Source organism: Lepidochelys kempii, chromosome 7, assembly GCF_965140265.1.
Source record: "Lepidochelys kempii isolate rLepKem1 chromosome 7, rLepKem1.hap2, whole genome shotgun sequence".
Classification (NCBI taxonomy): Eukaryota; Metazoa; Chordata; order Testudines; family Cheloniidae; genus Lepidochelys; species Lepidochelys kempii.
In genome coordinates this window covers 85,811,631-85,830,552 of record NC_133262.1, presented here as the reverse complement: position 1 = coordinate 85,830,552, position 18,922 = coordinate 85,811,631, and the positions used below count along the sequence as shown (strand labels likewise).

General features: G+C 43.1%; 1 protein-coding gene across 7 annotated transcripts in view; it reads left to right on the top strand.

Annotated features, from left to right (window-relative positions):
- The window catches only part of MICU1 (mitochondrial calcium uptake 1), a 212,784-nt gene extending 193,867 nt beyond the window's left edge, over nucleotides 1–18,917 (top strand). For 2 of the 7 annotated variants that reach the window (XM_073353624.1, XM_073353626.1), the window contains 2 exons: nucleotides 7,944–8,033; nucleotides 15,168–18,917. In XM_073353624.1, the coding sequence (XP_073209725.1) occupies nucleotides 7,944–8,033; nucleotides 15,168–15,328 (251 nt within the window). In that variant the 3' untranslated portion in view covers nucleotides 15,329–18,917. The remainder of the gene's footprint in view (nucleotides 1–7,943; nucleotides 8,034–15,167) is intronic. The other 5 variants (XM_073353627.1, XM_073353625.1, XM_073353620.1 and 2 more) reach the window with 5 other exon arrangements.
- Nucleotides 18,918–18,922: the final 5 nt, after the last annotated feature.

Here is an 18,922-nt window from a genome sequence, read left to right as displayed (position 1 = left end):
TTTTAGTTGTTTTGTGTTTTGAAGAGGGAGGGAATGTTTTTTGAGGGGAAATGTCACTATTTGTTTGCAAAACCTGGACCACATGTTTGCAATGTGCAATGGTTCCTCTTCTAGTGCAAAGCCTTCCGGGTTCTCAGTTCTGTTGAAGATTGCAAAATCCCAGAGTGTAGGATCAAAAATTCTCCCAGATGACAACAGATTTCACAGCACAGCTGTTGAATTATTGGAAAGTGTAGGGTCGCAAGTGCTCTCTCTATTGTAAAGAGGTGTAATTTTTTTTTATTTAAATTGATTGTATGAAAACGAGACTTGTAGCCTGGATAAAGGCATTATCTGAACACAAATATTAAGAATAAATTGTGGCATAGTATATTTGTTTGCAGGAACTTAACTTCCCTGAAGCTTTTTAACAATAATAAATGAATTTATAAAGCACCCTTTTGCCACAGGTACTTGAGGTTCTGTACGACATAATAAGGACAAATTAAAATTATATACTATCATTATAATGAAACCCACCCTTTTAAAATACAGAGAGATGAAAACTATGTCAGTGCTCTTCACTCCTAACCTGCATCACTCCTACCCCACTTATGCACTTCTTTTCTATCATTACTTTTTAAAGTTAGAATTGGAAAACAAATCATAATAAATATCAACATATGTTAGTACAGAGACTACCAGTTAACCCTCCCCACCTTGTCCTCTATAATCCAATTATCAGCCCCAAAAGAAAAAGTAGAGGGAGGTCGCTGAATGCTCCCAATGGGAATGGATAATGGTTATATATAATGCTAAGCCATTGATTTCTGTACAGCCGGAACTACTATAGTAACCATGCTGAATTGTGTGTGAGTGTTGTGACATGGGTCGCTGGCCACTAGGGACTCTGCTGAAACTACCAGATGCCTTTTCCCTTGTGGCCTGAATTCATTCTCTAGACTGAGATGCCGCTAACCTTGCCATGAACTCTGTTACTGCATATTGCAAGTTTAATATCACAAACCTCTCCACAAAGCCTGGTCAGTGATTGTCAAGGTTCCTTCCCCACTCTGAACTCTAGGATACAGATGTGGGGACCTGCATGAAAACCCCCTAAGCTTATTTTTACCAGCTTAGGTTAAAACTTCCCCAAGGTACAAACTATTTTACCTTTTGCCCTTGGACTTTATTGCTGCCACCACCAAGCATCTAACAAATATATAACAGGGAAAGAGCTCGCTTGGAAACGTCTTTCCCCCCAAAATCCTCCCCAAACCCTACACTCCCTTTCCTGGGGAAGGCTTAATAAAAATCCTCATCAATTTGCATAGGTGAACACAGACCCAAACCCTTGGATCTTAAGAACAATGAAAAAGCAATCAGGTTCTTAAAAGAAGAATTTTAATTAAAGAAAAGGTAAAAGAACCACCTCTGTAAAATCAGGATGGTAAATACCTTACAGGGTAATCAGATTCAAAACATAGAGAATCCCTCTAGGCAAAACCTTAAGTTACAAAAAGACACAAAAGCAGGAATATACATTCCATTAAGCACAGCTTATTTTATCAGCCATTTAAAGAAATCATAATCTAACACATTTCTAGCTAGATTATTTACTAAATTCTAAGACTCCATTCCTGTTCTGTCCCCAGCAAAAGCATCACACAGCCAGAGAGAGCCTTTGTTTCTCCCTCCCCACCTCCAGCTTTGAAAGTATCTTGTCTCCTCATTGGTCATTTTGGTCAGGTGCCAGCAAGGTTATCCTAGCTTCTTAACCCTTTACAGGTGAAAGGGTTTTTCCTCTGGCCAGGAGGGATTTTAAAGGTGTTTACCCTTCCCTTTATATTTATGACAGTGATGATTCAAGATGTATTATTTTCACAGATGCTGGAACTTGCCTTTATACTGGCTCTGGACTGCTTAGCAGGAAAACAATACTCAGCCTGCAGGAACCCAGAGTTGCAAAGATGACAAGTCATGTGTTTTTTCAACACGGGAGGAAAAAAGCCTTCTTACTAACCATGCAAGGAATAGAGAGTCTGTGAGCAGGGGAGGTGGGAAATTATATGTGGAGGGTTTACTCTCATTCTGATGCTTTTCTCTCATTTCAAGGAGCAAAAAGTTAAAAGACCCACAATTCAAGTTATATAGACTTCGCAAACAAGAAGAAACAGTAGTTTTGGCTGGTGGGTGGTTTTCTTTTGTTTTGTTTCCAGAATTGGTGCTTAATGCTTTTACTTCAATAAAAATAATAGCAACATTTCAAGGTTCATCAGCATCCCTACAATAACAACAACATTGTGCGTGTATAATGTAGGAACACAGGTCTTTTGAGGAGACTGATTTCAAGGAGGGAGTTCAACAGAGTGGGGAAGAAATTTAATTTAAAACTTCCTGAGAAAAATACTTTGGACGGTAGCTTTTTGTAAAACACTATTCTTCTTCGAGTGCTTGCTCATGTCAATTCCATTCTAGGGGTGTGTGCACCCGTGTGTACAGTTGTTGGAGACTTTTGCCTTAGCGGTATCTGTAGGGTCAGCTGCAGCACCCCTTTGAATGCCATGTTCATGTGTTGGTATGTTAGGTCCTGCCTACCCTACACCCTCTCACTTCCTTCTTACCCATGACAGTTGGTTGGAGCACCTTGTCTTGCAAATCACAAGAGCATTAGCAGTTCTTTACAACCTCTGTTTATTATCTTTGTATATAGTTTGTAGGTACTTAGCCATTAAGTTAAGCGTTAGGTTAGTTTGATAGTTAGAGTCCCGGCTGGAACTTCGCCTCAGAGCAGGGCATGCCCCGCTCTCCCAGCTTCAAACCATGCTCATTATGCAGCAGGCCGATGCCTAGTAGTGACCCCCATGACAGCTGTTTGAAGTGTTTGGGGGAGTCCCATAGAAAGGACAAGTGTCGAATCTGTAAAAACTTTCGACGTAGAACACAAAAGGAGCAGGATATCCACCTGAGGGCCCTCCTCATGGAGGCTGCGCTTCGTCCTGCATTGGAGCCTTCCCACTCGGACCCCACACCAAGCAATTCGATTTCAGTGCGGAGTGCAGTGCTGGCACCAGGCTCCTCCCAGCACTATTCCCCCTTGCCGGTGCCTAAAAAGTGGAAAAAGAAGAGCCCCCCCCCAGCACCAGAAGGGAAAGGGGCTTTGGGCAAAGGCCATGTGCCTGCCCTGGGGCTTCACGGGGCTACCGTGGAGGTTGGACTCCCCAGTCCAGCCAGGATCCACCTCTGACTCTGGGGAGCAGCAGGAGACCCCGGCCTCTCCCAGGGCTCTCATTGCCCGAAGCAGCCCTGGCAGCTAAAGAACAAGTAGGCCATCTGGCACCGCAGATGCCGCAGAAGGCTCAACTAAGACCTTGACATCTAAGGGCAAGCCGATCATGGGACGCCTCATCGGGCAGTGGAGCACCCTCAGTCACTGGACCTCAGGCGCAGATCTCCATCTCCACAGCCTTGGACCCAGGCACTGTATCCTAGGTCTCCGACCAGAAGGCCCAGGTCCTCAACACGCTCTACCTCTACAAGACATGGGACACCAGAGTCGAGGCACTGGTACCAGCAAGCTTCCCATCAGAGATCAACACGGCCCAGGTCACCTTCTCCAGACAGTCTCCCAAACGTTAGTCCCTGCCCGGGTGGGGCCGCTCCTTGTCACGGCATTGGTCCCATTCTCCGCGGTACTGTTCACTGCGCAGGCACCGTTCCTCGCCCTCGCCTTGCCAGTCGCCAACCAGAGTCAGTCGACAGACTCAGGCCTCGATGGCTTTGCCCTGGTCGTCGGAAGGGCAATGGTATACTGGCATACAGAGTATACTTATAAAGTTTGTGGATGATACCAAGCTGGGAGGGGTTGCAAGTGCTTTGGAGGATAGGATTAAAATTCAAAATGATTTGGATAGACTGGAAAAATGATCTGAAGTAAATAGGATGAAATTCAATAAGGACAAATGCAAAGTACTCCACTTAGGAAGGAACAATCAGTTGCACACATACAAAATGGGAAATGACTGCCTACGAAGTAGTACTGCAGAAAGGGATTTGGGGGTCATAGTGGATCACAAACTAAATATGAGTCAACAGTGTAACACTGTTGCAAAAAAGCAAACATCATTCTGGGATGTATTCGCAGGAGTGTTGTAAACAAGACATGAGACTTAATTCTTCCGCTCTACTCCGCGCTGATTAGCCTCATCTGGAGTATTGTGTCCAGTTCTGGGTGTCACATTTCTGAAAGGATGTGGACAAACTGGAGAGAGTCCAGAGAAGAGCAACAAAAATTATTAAAGGTCTAGAAAACATGACCTATGAGGGAAGATTGAAAAAATTGCATTTGTTTAGTCTGGAACAGAGAAGACGGAGAGGGGACATGATAACCACTTTCAAGTATGTAAAAGCTGGTTAAAAGAAGGAGGAAGAAAAAATGTTTTTCTTAACCTCTGAGGATAGGACAAGAAGCAGTGGGCTTAAATTGCAGCAAGGGAGGTTTAGGTTGGACATCAGGAAAAACTTCCTAACTGTCAGGGTGGCTAAGCACTGAAATAAATTGCCTAGAGAGGTTGTGGAATCTCCATCGTTGGAGATTTTTTAGAGCAGGTTAGACAAACACCTGTCAGGAATGGTCTCGGTAATTAGTCCTGCCATGCATGCAGGGGACTGGACTAGATGACCTCTCGAGGTCCCTTCCAATTCTATGATTCTATGGTCCGAGTCGGACCAGGAGTTCAGCCCGTCACCAAGGAGAGGTAATTCGCTGCCGACTCATGATACTGGTGCGGCACCTGCAGTGACAACGTGGCAGCAGTCTGCTCAATGGCCGTACTGGAACCCATGAGCGTGCCAGTAATGCCGGACGTGTGTTCCCACCAGTCCTCCCTGGCTGCCTCGGACAAATGGCCCCAGCACCACCGGCACTGGAGTCCGAACGTAACACCGAATCCAATGCAGGGAGAGCACACCAAACCCCAGCACCTAAGGAGCTGTCCCCGTATTGGGAGCGGGAACCTGCTCCTCCACAGGTGGTGCAGTCATCGTCGTCTTCCCCGGATGAAGCGGTGGCAGGTCCCTCCAAAACGGGCAGTCCCCCCAACGACTTCAAGGAGCACCAGGCTGCTAAAAGGGTTGCTGCTAATTTGAACCTACTAATTGAGGAGGTTGCGGAGGAGTCCAATGACCTCTTTAACGTTATATCCTCCTCTGCCCCGGCCTGGGTCGCACTGCCCGTCCCCCCAGGGTCCTTAAAATTGTCAAGTCATTGTGACAAATGCCCTCTTCCATTCTGCTGACTTCTAAGAAGGTGGAAAAGAAGTATTACATCCCTACACACACCCTCCAGCGGCTTCACTGGTCATGTCCTCTGTGAATGAAAGGGACAGGCAAGGTGACGTTAGTGGCACACCAAAGAACAAAGATGCCAAGAGACTCGATTTATTTGGCAGAAAGATTTATTCAATAGCCAGCCTACAATTCAGGGTGTGTTAGGCAGGTACAATTTTAACCTGTGGGACTCCTTTAACAGATTCAAAGAGCCCTCTCACAGGATCGAGCCCAGGAGGGCCCTCCAAATAGCCTGGAACACTACTAACTCAGCAGCCAGGATAGTTGCTTGTATGGTGGTCATGAGGCACAGCTCCTGATTGCAGTCCTCCAGGTTGCCCCAGGAAATGCAGGCCACTATTCAGGACCTCCCGTTTGAGGGGGCGGGGCTCTTCGAGCTCACGGACTCAAGGCTCCATGGCCTTAAAGATTCCCAGGCCACCCTCTGCTCCTTGGGCCTTCACCCTCCTTAGCAGTTCAGGAAGCCATTCCATCCTCCACCTCCTCTGCCCCCGCAGTCTAGGTCCTGGGGAACTCCCCAATCGGGTTCCTACATGAGGAAGGACAGAGACAAGGGGTCTAAGTGGCGACACCCTTCATCTTCCCGCTCATCTGCTCAGCCTGATCTGCCCAGGAGGCCAGAAGCAGTCCATTTTGAGGGTGCACTCAAGGATGACGCCCAGTCACTTCACTGGATCCACCCTCCCTCTCTCTCCTCGACCGTCTCCCCCGCTTCCGGTCAGCCTGGTCTCAGCTAACCTCGGACCATTGGGTGCTAGAAGTAATATCCTCAGGTTACATCCTGCAATTCATAGTGCCAGGTTGGCCGCACCAGCATTGGTTCGGCATGCTCCTGAACCTCTTGGCCACTCCATTCCAGTTACTGCTCAGGCTGGACCTACTATCCCAGAACCATGGCAGTCTCCTGCATCCAAATCTGGCGGCACTGCATCCTACAGCTTGGCTACTGCATAGTTAAATGCACAGGAGCAGCAGTGCTTGGCTGATGTCCAAGAGGTCCTGTTGGGCAGTAGAAAGCCCTCCACCAGAGCAACCTACCTGGCCAAATGGAAGCGGTTTGCCTGCTGGACCTTGGACAAAGGCGTTAAGACTGAGCGAGCCTCTCTGCAGTTAATCCTGGACTACCTTCTGCATCTCAAGCTCCAAAGCCTATCCCTTTCATCTGTCAAGGTCAACTTGACAGCTATCTTGGCCTTCCATCTGCCGCTTGAGGGAAGGTTGTTTTTTGCCCAGGACATAACTGCCAGGTTCCTCGAGGGCCTTGAACACCTCTACCCACACATTCCTCCATGGAACCTCAATCTGGTGCTGTCTCGGCTCATAGGACGCCCCCTTCGAGCCTCTGGCTTCCTGCTCTCTCCTCCTCCTTTCCTGGAAGGTTGTGTTCCTGGTTGCAGTAACATCTGCCTGCAGGGTCTCTGAGATTAAGGCACTCACCTTGGAACAACCCTATAGGGTCTTTTACAAAGACAGGGTCCAGCTGAGGCCCAACCCAGCTTTCCTGCCCAAGGTGGTCTCTGTTTCATACAGACCAGGACATTTACTTTCCTGTCTTTTTTTCCAAAGCCACATAAGTCGGAGGAGGAGGAGCATAGGCTGCATTCCCTAGATGTCAGAGGGTGTTAAGCTTCTACATTGAAAGAACCAAGCCATTCTGCAACTTGACACAACTGTCCATCACTGTGGCTGACGGGATGAAAGGTCGCCCAGTGTCTGCTCAAAGAATTTCTTCTTGAATCACCACCTATATTTGCTGCTGCCACGATCAGGGAAAAGTACCATCCCCGGTGATTGTAACTGCTCACTTGACCAGGGTGCAGGCCTCTTTGGCAGCTTTTCTGGCCAAGGTGCCTATCCAGGACATCTGTAGGGTGGCCACCTGGCTGGCCGTCCATACATTCACGGCCCACTATGCACTTACCCAGCAGGCCCAGGACAATGCTGGCTTCATAGAATCATAGAATATCAGGGTTGGAAGGGACCTCAGGAGGTCATCTAGTCCAACCCCCTGCTCAAAGCAGGACCAAAATCCCCAATATTTGCCCCAGATCCCTAAATGCCCCCTCAAGGATTGAACTCACAACCCTAGATTTAGCAGGCCAGTGCTCAAACCACTGAGCTATTTCACCTCCCCGGTATGGCAGTTCTACAAGCTGCTAAACTGTGAACTCCGAGCCCACCTCCGAGAATACTGCTTTTGAGTCACCTAGAATGGAATCGACATGAGCAAGCACTCAAAGAAGGAAAAACAGTTACCAACCTTTTGTAACTGTTGGTCTTCAGGATGTGTTGCTCATGTCCATTCCATTACTCATCCCTCTACCCGTCCCTATTGCCGGCAAGAAGGAACTGAGAGTGCGTAGGGTCGGCAGCGCCTAATATACCGACGCATGAGCATGGCACTCAAGGGGGCGCCAGAGCCTACCCTATGGATACCACTAAGGCAAAAGTCTCCAACAACTATGCACGTGGGCATGCACACACCTAGAATGGAATGAACATGAGCAACACAGTTACAAAAGGTGGGTTACCAGTTTTTTCCTGTGGAAGATGAAAGATAACACTGATTTAAGATTACTGTATTCTATTAATAACGTATCCTTATTTTATTTCAGTTACCATGCAGCAGGTAGCCAGGACAGTGGCAAAAGTGGAGCTCTCAGACCATGTGTGTGATGTGGTGTTTGCTCTTTTTGATTGTGACGGTGAGTGGCTTTAATCTACTGTAATTGGTCTGACCTTTTCATAGTCCCAGCATGTTCCCAATGTGTTGTGTAGTTTATCTGTATTTCCAAAAAAAAAAAAAAAAACCCTGAAAGAATCAAGCTATAAAAGCCAAATATGTTATATTTGTGCATTTCAATAATATTTTCTTTTCAAGGGATGAGTTGGTTGTATCTGACAAACCTTTATCAGCATCAGAGCACTCTCCTATTGTTCCCCATTTTGCCATTTATAATGTAGAGAGATACTAAAAGTAAGATCAATAACCAGAGGCAGTCAAAATGAATGAGATTTGGAGGCTTGCTTTCTTCCACCCCACCACCACCCCCTCGCCCCAACTGGCTTAATTATCTATTGTTTTCATTTCTGCTCTCCAGCTTATCAGTAGCATGAAAATACTACTAGACTTTGGCCTTCCATAGCATTATTATCCATTTCATGGTGATATTCACTGTTCCCTTCACACTGTGTTATAGTTCACTGTTTGTGTTGTGGTCTGTATTAAAAGCTTATACTTTTCCAGAGGGTTTCGTTAATGGCATTCAGTGCTCTCTGAAAGTTTTCATATATCTATCTAACTTAAGAGTTTGAGGGTTTTGTAGGTCAGATTTCTGGCTGAATAGCTCACTGCAGAGAGAAAGCAGACTATCTTCTGCTCCCAGAAACATTATACGTTTAACATAATTAGCAATTATGGCCTATTGTTGGTAATAAGAATATTTAGCACTGCCTATTGTTGGTAATAAGAATATTTAGCACTAACACGGTACTTTATATTTACAGCTCTGTACAAACACTTGCTAATTAATGGTAGCAATGTGCATTGCCATGCAAGAAGCCTGGAATTTATTCCCAGTAGTTTGCTCTTTCTGGCCTGCTCTTGTCATTCAAAAGCAATCTCAGGTTGATTAAGGAGGAAAATTACTGAGCTCAGAAGTGTCTCCAGCCATATAGGATGATGACTGCAGTGCAGGTCTCAAAAGTGGGAGCTGAAAAATGGAAGTTGAAGAGATCCAAACTCCTCCAGCAGGGATGCTGAATTAACAATTTTTGGTTAACTCAATGGCCAGCTCAACGAGTAGATGCACTGTGTCCCCTACACAGCAGAACCAAAGTTCAGTTAAAGAAACTAAGAACCATAATCTCTAATGCTAAACTAGGTTTTGCAGATCTCGTATATAAGGATTTTATTCCAGCTGTGGTGATTTTTCAGTATCCCACTAACTAGTTTAATTTTTCCGTTGTGGACAGAAACTCAGGGCTGGATGATGTCCTCTGTGAACAGTAGCAGAAACATTCAAAACTGCAGTATACATGCCATGCGTTCAGACATTCAAGTGAAACATTACACTCTGGTAATAATTGGACCAGGCAAACCAAGAGCATCCTCTGTGCAATGGCATTTTGTGGAGTAAGCAATGAGTGTTAATCACACTTACATTGTGAAAGTGAATATACTTAACTACAGAGTCACAGTGATTGTGTCTGCATAATGTACGACAAGCCAGAACTTAATGCACTTTGTAATGATACTAGTGAGATTGGCTACTTCAAGCACTGTAACTCTGAATATGGAAGTTCAGTAGCTGCCCTTCAGTGAGTATATTGGGTACTTTGTTTAACCAGCCTATCATCCTGTGACATTACACTTTTCTGTGACATCATGGCAGGAAATCATGCCAGAAGCTGGGAATAGGTGACGGGATGGATCACTTGATGATTACCTGTTCTGTTCATTCCCTCTGAAGCATCTGGCTTTGGCCCCTATCAGAAGACAGGATATTGGGATAGATGGACCATTGGTCTGACACAGTATGGCCATTTTTATGTTCTTATGAAATGCCACTGCTGAACTGGAGAAGCTGATTAGCCAACTCATAACATCACTCCAGCTTCTTGACAGCACTGTCACAAAACATATCTTTCTCTTGTAATTATCACTTAAATGGCATTTTATATCTTCAGAGTACTTTGTAAACACCAATTGTCATAGTATTTCTCTGAGGTACGTAATAATAAATGAGTTGTTATCCTTATTTTACATCCAAGGAAACTGAGTTAAGTATTTGCCTAAATCAACAGGGCAAATCATTGGCAGAGCCAAGAACATAACCTAGGAGAATTTACTGTATCTCTAGTTATCTAGTGTATTCAGTGGTAAATCAGGTCCTTCTGTTTTAAATATTGGTAGACTAATGGCTCGTCATTTTTTGCTTATGTTTTCTTTTAATATACAGTAGGTCCATTGTGCCCTCAAAGGGGTAAATGTACTCACTACTGTGACAAAGCTCTGTCCTTGTCTCAGTGGTCCCGTGCTTTCTGGCGGATTTCGCTAGCCTCAGAGGTTCACTGTGACCCTCCGCATAGCCCTTCTCTCTCTAGAGGCAAGGTCACAGCCTACTGAGCCATTTTAATTATAAGCCAGCAAGGAAGGTGAGGAGAAGTAACTCTCCCTTGCACAGTCTCGGTTGTCTCCCATTTTCAGTGATTAATCAGGGAGGGGAGGGGGAGCCCGGGCCCGCCCTTTGCTACGGGCTCCTGCCCAGGGACCCTAATAGCAGCAGCTGTGGTAGCTGACTTTTTGGAAGTAGGACGTGTACAATTCCCTGGGCCACTTCCCCATAGCAGCCCCCCACTCAATATCTCCTTCACTGTTACCTTAGGGGCCTCCTTTCTTGCGCCTGATATGGTTTGTACTGCTTAGTTCCTCCAACAGCACAGCTTCCTACAGCTCCTGACACATGTGGCCAGCTGACTAACTGGGAGGCTTTTAACTAGTTTCAGCCAGCCCCTAATTGGCTTCAGGTGTCCCAATCAACCTAGCTATCTTCCCTGCCTTCTGGAAAGATCTTAATTGGCCCCAGGTGTCTTAATTGATCTGGAGCAGCTGCCATTTACTTATCCTGGTAACAGGGATTTGTTTAGCCTGGCGCTAATATATTTGTCTCCCGCTACTTTTCTATAGCCATCTGGCCTTGCCCCGTGACACTATGTAAAGATATCCAGCAGGGCTGTCATCTCACCCATTTTGATATGCGGTCTATCCTCTGATACTGTGTGTATGCACATAGTTTTGTGTTCACTGTTGATTAAATGATAAATGCATCTTTGCAATTATGTACATTTATTTCCCCTCTTGCTTCCAGCTTCATATTCTTCCTTGTCCCTTTTTGGTGAAAGAAGTTTGAATCACTTTTTTCCTAAGTAGTTCAATAGCGATTCCTGGTTGGATCTGCAAGCCAGATATTTTGATCTGTAATTAGAGTGAATTGAAATGGTCTCAATTTGCATACTCTCAGAGGAGATTCTGTTGACTGTTTTGATACCAAATCTTTAGAAGAAAAGACTGTTCTGTTAGAGAAATCTCTTCAAATATAGGAACATAGCATAAAAGCAGACACAGATCTCTTCAGTTTCATTTAGCCCATGAATACAGACTTTTCTAAATATGGGTTAAGGAATGAAACTGCTGACATTTTTTTTAACATGGTAGCAAGTCCTGACGGTGGCTGAGGGAGGAGGGGAGGGAGTGGTTAGAAAAGGATACTTAACCTTAAATGTGGTCTTAAATGAGACTCCACAGTTTCATATTGGAAGTAGTTATGTGGTTGCTTTTCTATCAGATAACATAGAAGCTAAAGATGGCAATACTGGATTAAGAACTGGACTGCAGATAGAGAAAAGGATTGTTCTAAATCAGCACAAAGAGCAGAAAATAAAGTTAGCAATGAGACCCTGTTTTTAATAATAATTATGGGGGTTTTCTAGTTCCTTTTATGTATGTACACAAAGTGCAGAAAGAACATGGGAGGGCTTTGTTCAGAGAGTTATATTTCCAAAAAGCCTTCAGTTTTCAAGCCTCTTAAAACCAGTCTGAATGAATAATATCCTGCACAGTGGATTTTATTGGGCCCCTCTGCCCAGTGCACCAATAAAGCCACAGGAAATTGGTTGAAATATCTCTGGCCAGATTATTTAAAACGAAGACAGTGTTTGCTAGGGCTTTTAAAATCAGGATGGTCTCAAAGCTTTGCTTCCTTGGAGTATTTCTTGATTTACATGAAGAGTGGGCAGGGGACAAACTCTGTAGCAATGATACAATTAGGAAGAGACAGGTTGTCTCTTAAGCAAGAGTCTAAATGACAGACACAAAACAGGAAGAAGCACTGGGCATAGAACTGTCAGGAATCCTTTCTTCTTTCCTTGTCAAGTGGTCTTGGGGAAACAAACATATGCCTACAAAATTGATAGTAAACTAGAAAGGGATTTCAGAGATCTGGATACGTTCCAATTCATTGGAAGACAAAGGCAATTCATCATGTTGTGTCTCTGAATCTGATTGGGAATAGTCCCTTCAGAGTCTGTCAGTATTTTCATTAAAAATCCCAGGGATTATAAATTACCCATAAAAATTAGCTGTGGAATAAAACTTGCCAAAATGACTCCAAGTCTAGGAAGTTTTTTAAAACATAATATATCTGTTTCAAAACCTGGCATGCTTTCTAAATTACTTCAGTGCAAAAAAGTCCCCTCAAGAATTTCCATGTTCACAATACCCCCAGCTCCACCTCTAACTTTATAAACATTCAGCTTTGTTGTGATTTTTTTTTTTGAGTATTTTCTGTATTTCCCTTGATAGTCTCTCATCTTGGTAGATTTCTCCATGTTAATTTTTCCGTCTGAGATCCCAAATGCCAGTTCTGTCTATGGTGCAATACCTAGGTTCGGTAGTGCAGGATGAGTTTGGAGTTGCAGATTGGACTCAAGGTTTCATTGTGTTAGTCAGTTTAAGTAAAACTCTTATCATAGTAGTTTAGAGAGAGCCCTTTGTAACTCTTCGCAGTGAGTTTTGGACTTAACTATTTTGAGTAATTTTGTATTGTCTGCAAACTTTGCCACTTCATTGTTTTACCCCTTTTTCCAGTTCATTTAAGAATATGTTGAACAGCACAGGTCCCAGTACAGATCCCACTATTTACCTCCCTCTCACTGTGAAAACTGACCATTTCCTGTCTTTTAACCATGAGAAGAACTTCTCTCTTATCCCACGACTTCTTACTTTGCTTAGGAGCCTTTGTTGAGGGTCATTGTCAGAGGCTTTCTGAAAGTCCAAATGGACTATATCCCCTGGATCACCTTTGTCCACATGTTTGTTGACACCCTCAGATAATTCTAATAGATTGGTAAGGCATGATTTCCCTTTACAAAAAACATGTTGACTTTTCCCCCAACATATCATGTTCATCTATGTGTCTGATAATTCTGTTCTTTACTATAGTTTCAACCAGTTTGCCTGGTACTGAAGTTAGGCTTACCGGCCTGTAATTGCCAGGATCATCTGTGGAACCTTGTTTAAAAATCAGCATCACATTAGCTATCTGCCAGTCATTTGGTACGGAGGCTGATTTAAGCAATAGGTTATATAGCAGAGTTAGTAGTTCTGCAATTTCATATTTGAGTTCCTTCAGAACTCTTGGATCACCACCTAGTCCTGATGACTCATTGCTGTTTAATTTATCAATTAGTTCCAAAACCTCATCTATTGACACCTCAGTCTGGGACAGTTCCTCAGATTTGTCACCTAAAAAGAATGGCTCCGGGGTGGGAACCTTCCTCACATCCTCTGCAGTGAAGACTCATGCAAATGATTCATTTTAGCTTCTCCACAACAGCCTGGTCTTCCTTGAGTGCTCCTGTAGTACCTCAGTAGTCCAGTGGTCCCACTGATTGGCAGGCATCCTGGTTCTGATATACGTAAAAAAAATTTTTTTTTTGCTGTTAGTTTGTGTCTTTTGCTAGTTGCTCTTCACATTCTTTTTTGGACTGCCTAATTATACTTGGCAGAGTTTATGCTCCTTTCTATATTCCTTGGTCAGATTTGACTTCCAATTTTTAAAGAATGTCTTTTTGTCTCTAATTCCCTCTTGTACTCTGTTATTTAGCCATAGTGGCATTTTGTTTAGTCCTCTTACTGATTTTTTTCTTATTTGGGATACACATTTAATTTGAGCCTCTTATTATGGTGATTTTAAAATGTTTCCATGCCGCTTGCAGGCATTTCTCTCTTGTGACTGTTCCTTTTAATTTCTGTTTAACTAGCTTCCTCATTTTTGCGTAGTTCTCCTTGTGACATTAAATGCTGCTGTGGCGGGTTTCTTTAGAATTTTCCTCCCTACAAGAATGATAAATTTAATTACATCCTCATCACTGTTACTGAGTGGTTCACCTCTTGGACCAGATCCTGTGTGCCAGTTAGGACTATATCAAGAATTGCCTCTCCCCTTGTGGGTTCGAGGACTAGCTGCTCCAAGAAACAGTCAGCTGCTTGACATAGGTGAAAAAAAAAAATCTGCCAAATTGTAGATTATCACAGATGGGGCTGCATTGCAATGTCAAAGACTTTTGCTGCCTCTGAATCTCACCAATGTCAACATTAAACATCTGACCAAAATATGAAATTTTCCTCGTTGCTATGACAATACTTGGGTCTTTGGAAACTAAGTCGTTGAACCTGTCACACATTTTGATTTAAGACCATTGTGTCACAGAGCTCCTGATTGCAGTGAATCACAAAGTAAACATTTTGATAAAAGCAGTCATTGTTTCAATTAGTAATTGGGCCTTGTCCGGAAAAGATGCAGAATTGTAATTGGTGATATAATAATACTGTCAAAATTAAATCTGCAATCATTTTGCTCAGCTGATTGTCCTGAAATGATCTGATGGGGAGAAGCATTTTTCACATTTCGTAAAATGTGAATTGCATATGAAATTGAAGTTAATTTACAATTTGCTATTTCCAAGCTTCCTGCAGGGAGATGCCATCGTGCTGAAAAGCAGTGCTACTGTGACGCCAGCCATACAGTGGCTGTCAGCAGGAAACTCTGAAGTGTCCGTTTTAATCAAAAACTTTAACTTCAAATATAATGTAAAATTTGTACTTTGTACCAGCACTTTTCATGGCCTCACCTGTCAGGAGACTAAAGCAAAACATGAACCAGTCTCTTTTTCTTCTCTAAAGGAAAGCAAGCTTTTGGTACTGCCCTCCAAAGATTTCTGGGCCTTTTATTTCTGTATTTTCAGGTTAATGAACATTTTTTCCCCTCTTCCCTTAGGGAATGGAGAGTTGAGTAACAAGGAGTTTGTTGCCATTATGAAGCAGCGACTTATGAGAGGTTTGGAGAAGCCCAAAGACATGGGATTTACACGACTCATGAGGGCAATGTGGAAATGTGCACAGGAGACAGCTTGGGACTTTGCCATGCCCAAACAATAACTGCAGCAAATGGAAGAACCTGGTTAACATATGTTATTGGGGGCCATAAATCTGTACTGCTCCTGCAGAATGTACCATTGTCAGATGCTCTGCAGATGAATACTCTTCACACAGAAATCTACTGAATGATTGTTACGCTGAACTAGAAAAAAACCACCCAGAGGACACAGACTACTAACAACTGGAGTTTTTCCAAACACCAGAACAGAAATTGGAGCCTACTGTATCTTCTCCTTTAATTTTTCCACTGCTGATGCCTGTTTAATATTAATCTCTCAGGAAAATTACAAAAATAATTAGTTCTGTGTATTGCAGCCACCAGCTTCATCTCCATAGTATGCTCCGGTGTCCAACAAAACCAGGATTTTATGTAGAATTGAATATGGATAGCTTCAGAGAACAATATTGGTCGGAACAGTCCCATATGTGTCAAGCAGTGGGACAGAAATGCCTAGCAAATCTACTAGTAGCAAATCCTAGTCTTTTGCTCCTGAATGATTTTTAGTTTAGATTTTAAGCACTATTTACAAAAAAGTGTGTTTAGAATGAGCTTTTGAAAAGAGCTGGGTTTACAGAAAACAATAGCAACCTTTGTTTATTACAGAAGCTGTCCGTAAGATTAAGGACAGAAGGGTCCAGCAAGGGTGAGAAGAATGCCACAGAACTTTCTTCTATAGGACTGTTTGTTTTTCCCAGTTGGATTTCTTATCTTGCAGGTGTGGTGTGAAATAGGGATATGCCTGGTCAAGCAGGGGGCTGTCTGAGGCTTAGTTACTGCCTTGGATATAAGGAGTTTTAAAATGGCTTAATTTTTTCCCACCTTTCTCCTCCCTCAGAAGAACCCTGCCTTGCATAAGCAACCTAACATATATGCTCTTTGTAATTCTCTTTTTAATAGGGGGCTCCTCCCCCTGTGAGATTGTCCTTCTGTATGGGGTACTGGCTTTAAAGCTGCTATTTACTGAATGCTTCAACATTGTAAAATATTACTTTAATTACATTGGTTCACAACAAAAGCAAATGCTCATCTTTCATCTGTGTTTATGGGAAGCCTCATGGCTTTGTCACATTTGACTTTATTGGCAGAAAGTCAACAAAAATCTGAACTCTCTCTAAAATAAACTCCTACTAAATGTAAAAGGAGAAAACACAAAGCATCCGTTTAAGAGATGTCTGGAGAGTGGAATTCTGTGTATTGTCCTCACTCACTGGTAAATGTGCTTGTTGTTTTGAAAGGATCTGTCGACTGAAGTTTTACGTGGCCAGTGTTTAGCAAAAAATCGGATAACACACAGTGTACCCTAAAGTGCATTGATTAGAAAGCTTACCTTCCCCCTTTCACCTCCACATTTCAACTCTAAGTCTGACATTGTTAAATATTTAGCCTTCCCTAGCTAATCTAATAACTTGCCTATGTGTGGCATGAAGTATGCATCCGGATGGGAAATAGCATTATTTCACCCAATGGAAATCAAGACAGAAATGGATTGTCCCGTCAGGTTTGGGCACCAGTACAACAGGGCTGTACCAATCACTTTGAGACACCTTTGTAATACCTAATTTGAGCATCTCTCAAACTTCCCATGCAATTGCTTCCTGCATTTTTTCTGGCACCCAGTCAGTCTTCCTTACTGGCTTTACCTCTGGGTTAGTACAAGTATGATGGGAAATACAGTTTTTCCTGAGGCTGACGAAAACACATCATGAAAACTTCTTATTAGTTCCTGGGCTTGTTGTTCTGTTAAGGTCTCAGAAGAAACCGTTTCATCCTTTTCCAAAGGCCCTAGAACCTCAGGACCAAGATTTAGCATCTTGTCTGGATTGACAAGAAAACTTTTCCACTCCCACCAGGTTTCAACAGTTTCACATGAAAGGTGTTTTTTCATTTTTTTATTTATTTTTTTTTGAATGAGTCATGGGTGCAAATAATTTAGCAACTTAGCATGTACAAGTCCAAGTTGTTGTCAGATAAAAAGATATAGCTCCTCTCTACACTCACATCAAGTATGTGAAACAATAGATTGTAAACCATCAAATCCCAACCACATTGCATGACTGAGTATTACGGTGCTCCTAATTCACTTAACAAATCCTAATTCTAGAGCATTAATGTAATCTATTTTCATGAGAGAGAGAGCTCCACAGAGCTCAGGTGATCTGAAGAAGAGCTCTGTGGAGCTTGAAAGCTTCTCTCTTTCACTAACAGAAGTTGGTACAATAAAAGATTTTACCTCCCCCATCTTGTCCCTCACATCTTGGGACTAACATGGCAACAACACACAGACATCTATTTTCATGTCCATTGTCTCAGCCCTACACTGCCTTCTACTGTGAAAATGGTAGTAGTTTTCAAAGTCTTTTAAATTTATTTTTACTAATTTTGTTATTGAAAGTCACCACCTTCTCATGGGTATTCAGTTGTCTTTGTGAAAGGTGTTGATATCAAAAGGAATCCACATCATAACTGGCTTCGTAGTTGCTAGTTTCCACCAAGAAACCAAGGACTGAATGGGCATGAAGACAACTACTTGCTTACTCCTAGTCTTTCCAGCAGAGAGGGGAGGGGTACTTAAGATGCTGATGCTGCCTCTGGTCTACCCACTCTGTGTATAAACTTATCAACCAGCGATCTTTGACAGCTGTGAAACCTACTCTGAGAACTTCACCAGTCCCTTTGTTTTTCCTTTTTAAACAAAACTAAGTGCATATTAAAGCCCGCTACAGAACTGAATTAATCAAAAAGCATCTATTGTGAATATGAAGAACAATGCATGACAAGTATGAATTGCAAAGCTCCGATTCTACTGAAAGTTAGCTAGCCTAATCATTTGCAGTAGTTATCCTGTCCTCCATTTTGGATTTTCTGCTCCAACAAACACATTCCTGGGTGCGTAGAGCAATCGAAAGCAGATGAATTTAAAGCAAAAGAAAGAACTACATGCAAGATACTTCAGGACAGCCAAACAATCATCCAATACTAGTTTGGCTCCTCTCGGAGACAAAAGAGCAGAGCCACCTGCAGCTGTTTAAGCTGCACAGTGGTCACAAAGGCAGCTGAAAGTTCTAAACACAAGTATGAGCACTCTATTTTTATCCACTGTCAGAAGGTCGTTGACTGAGACCAGTGCAGTCTCTGCCGCACCCAGCTGTAAAGCTGGACTGATGAAGTTGAGAAAACCTGAGGACTCCAGGTACTGAGTTGCTTTGATGCCACCTTCTCTATAATCTTCTCACAAGGGAGATTGGTGAACTGAGTGATAGTAAGCAGGAATCCCAGTGTCAAGATAGACTCTTGATCAAGAAACAAACAGTTGCTTGTTTAAGAGATGCTGTGACCCTACTGTCCTGAAGAAAGGAAATGACACTTTCTGCTAATAATAGGTCCTGTGTGTGAGCCATAGGTTTTAATAGCCAAGAGGGACAGGAGATAATAGGATGGACCTTATTGAGGCTGGAAACAAAGTACAGGGTCCCAAAATTGGGCTACCTTTCTATGTCATACCATGCGCTTGTCCATGCTTCAGCACTCCAGGGCTAGTTTTTGTAGGATGAGATCCTCTGCAGAAGAAGGCATAAAGAGAGAGCTGAGGTAAG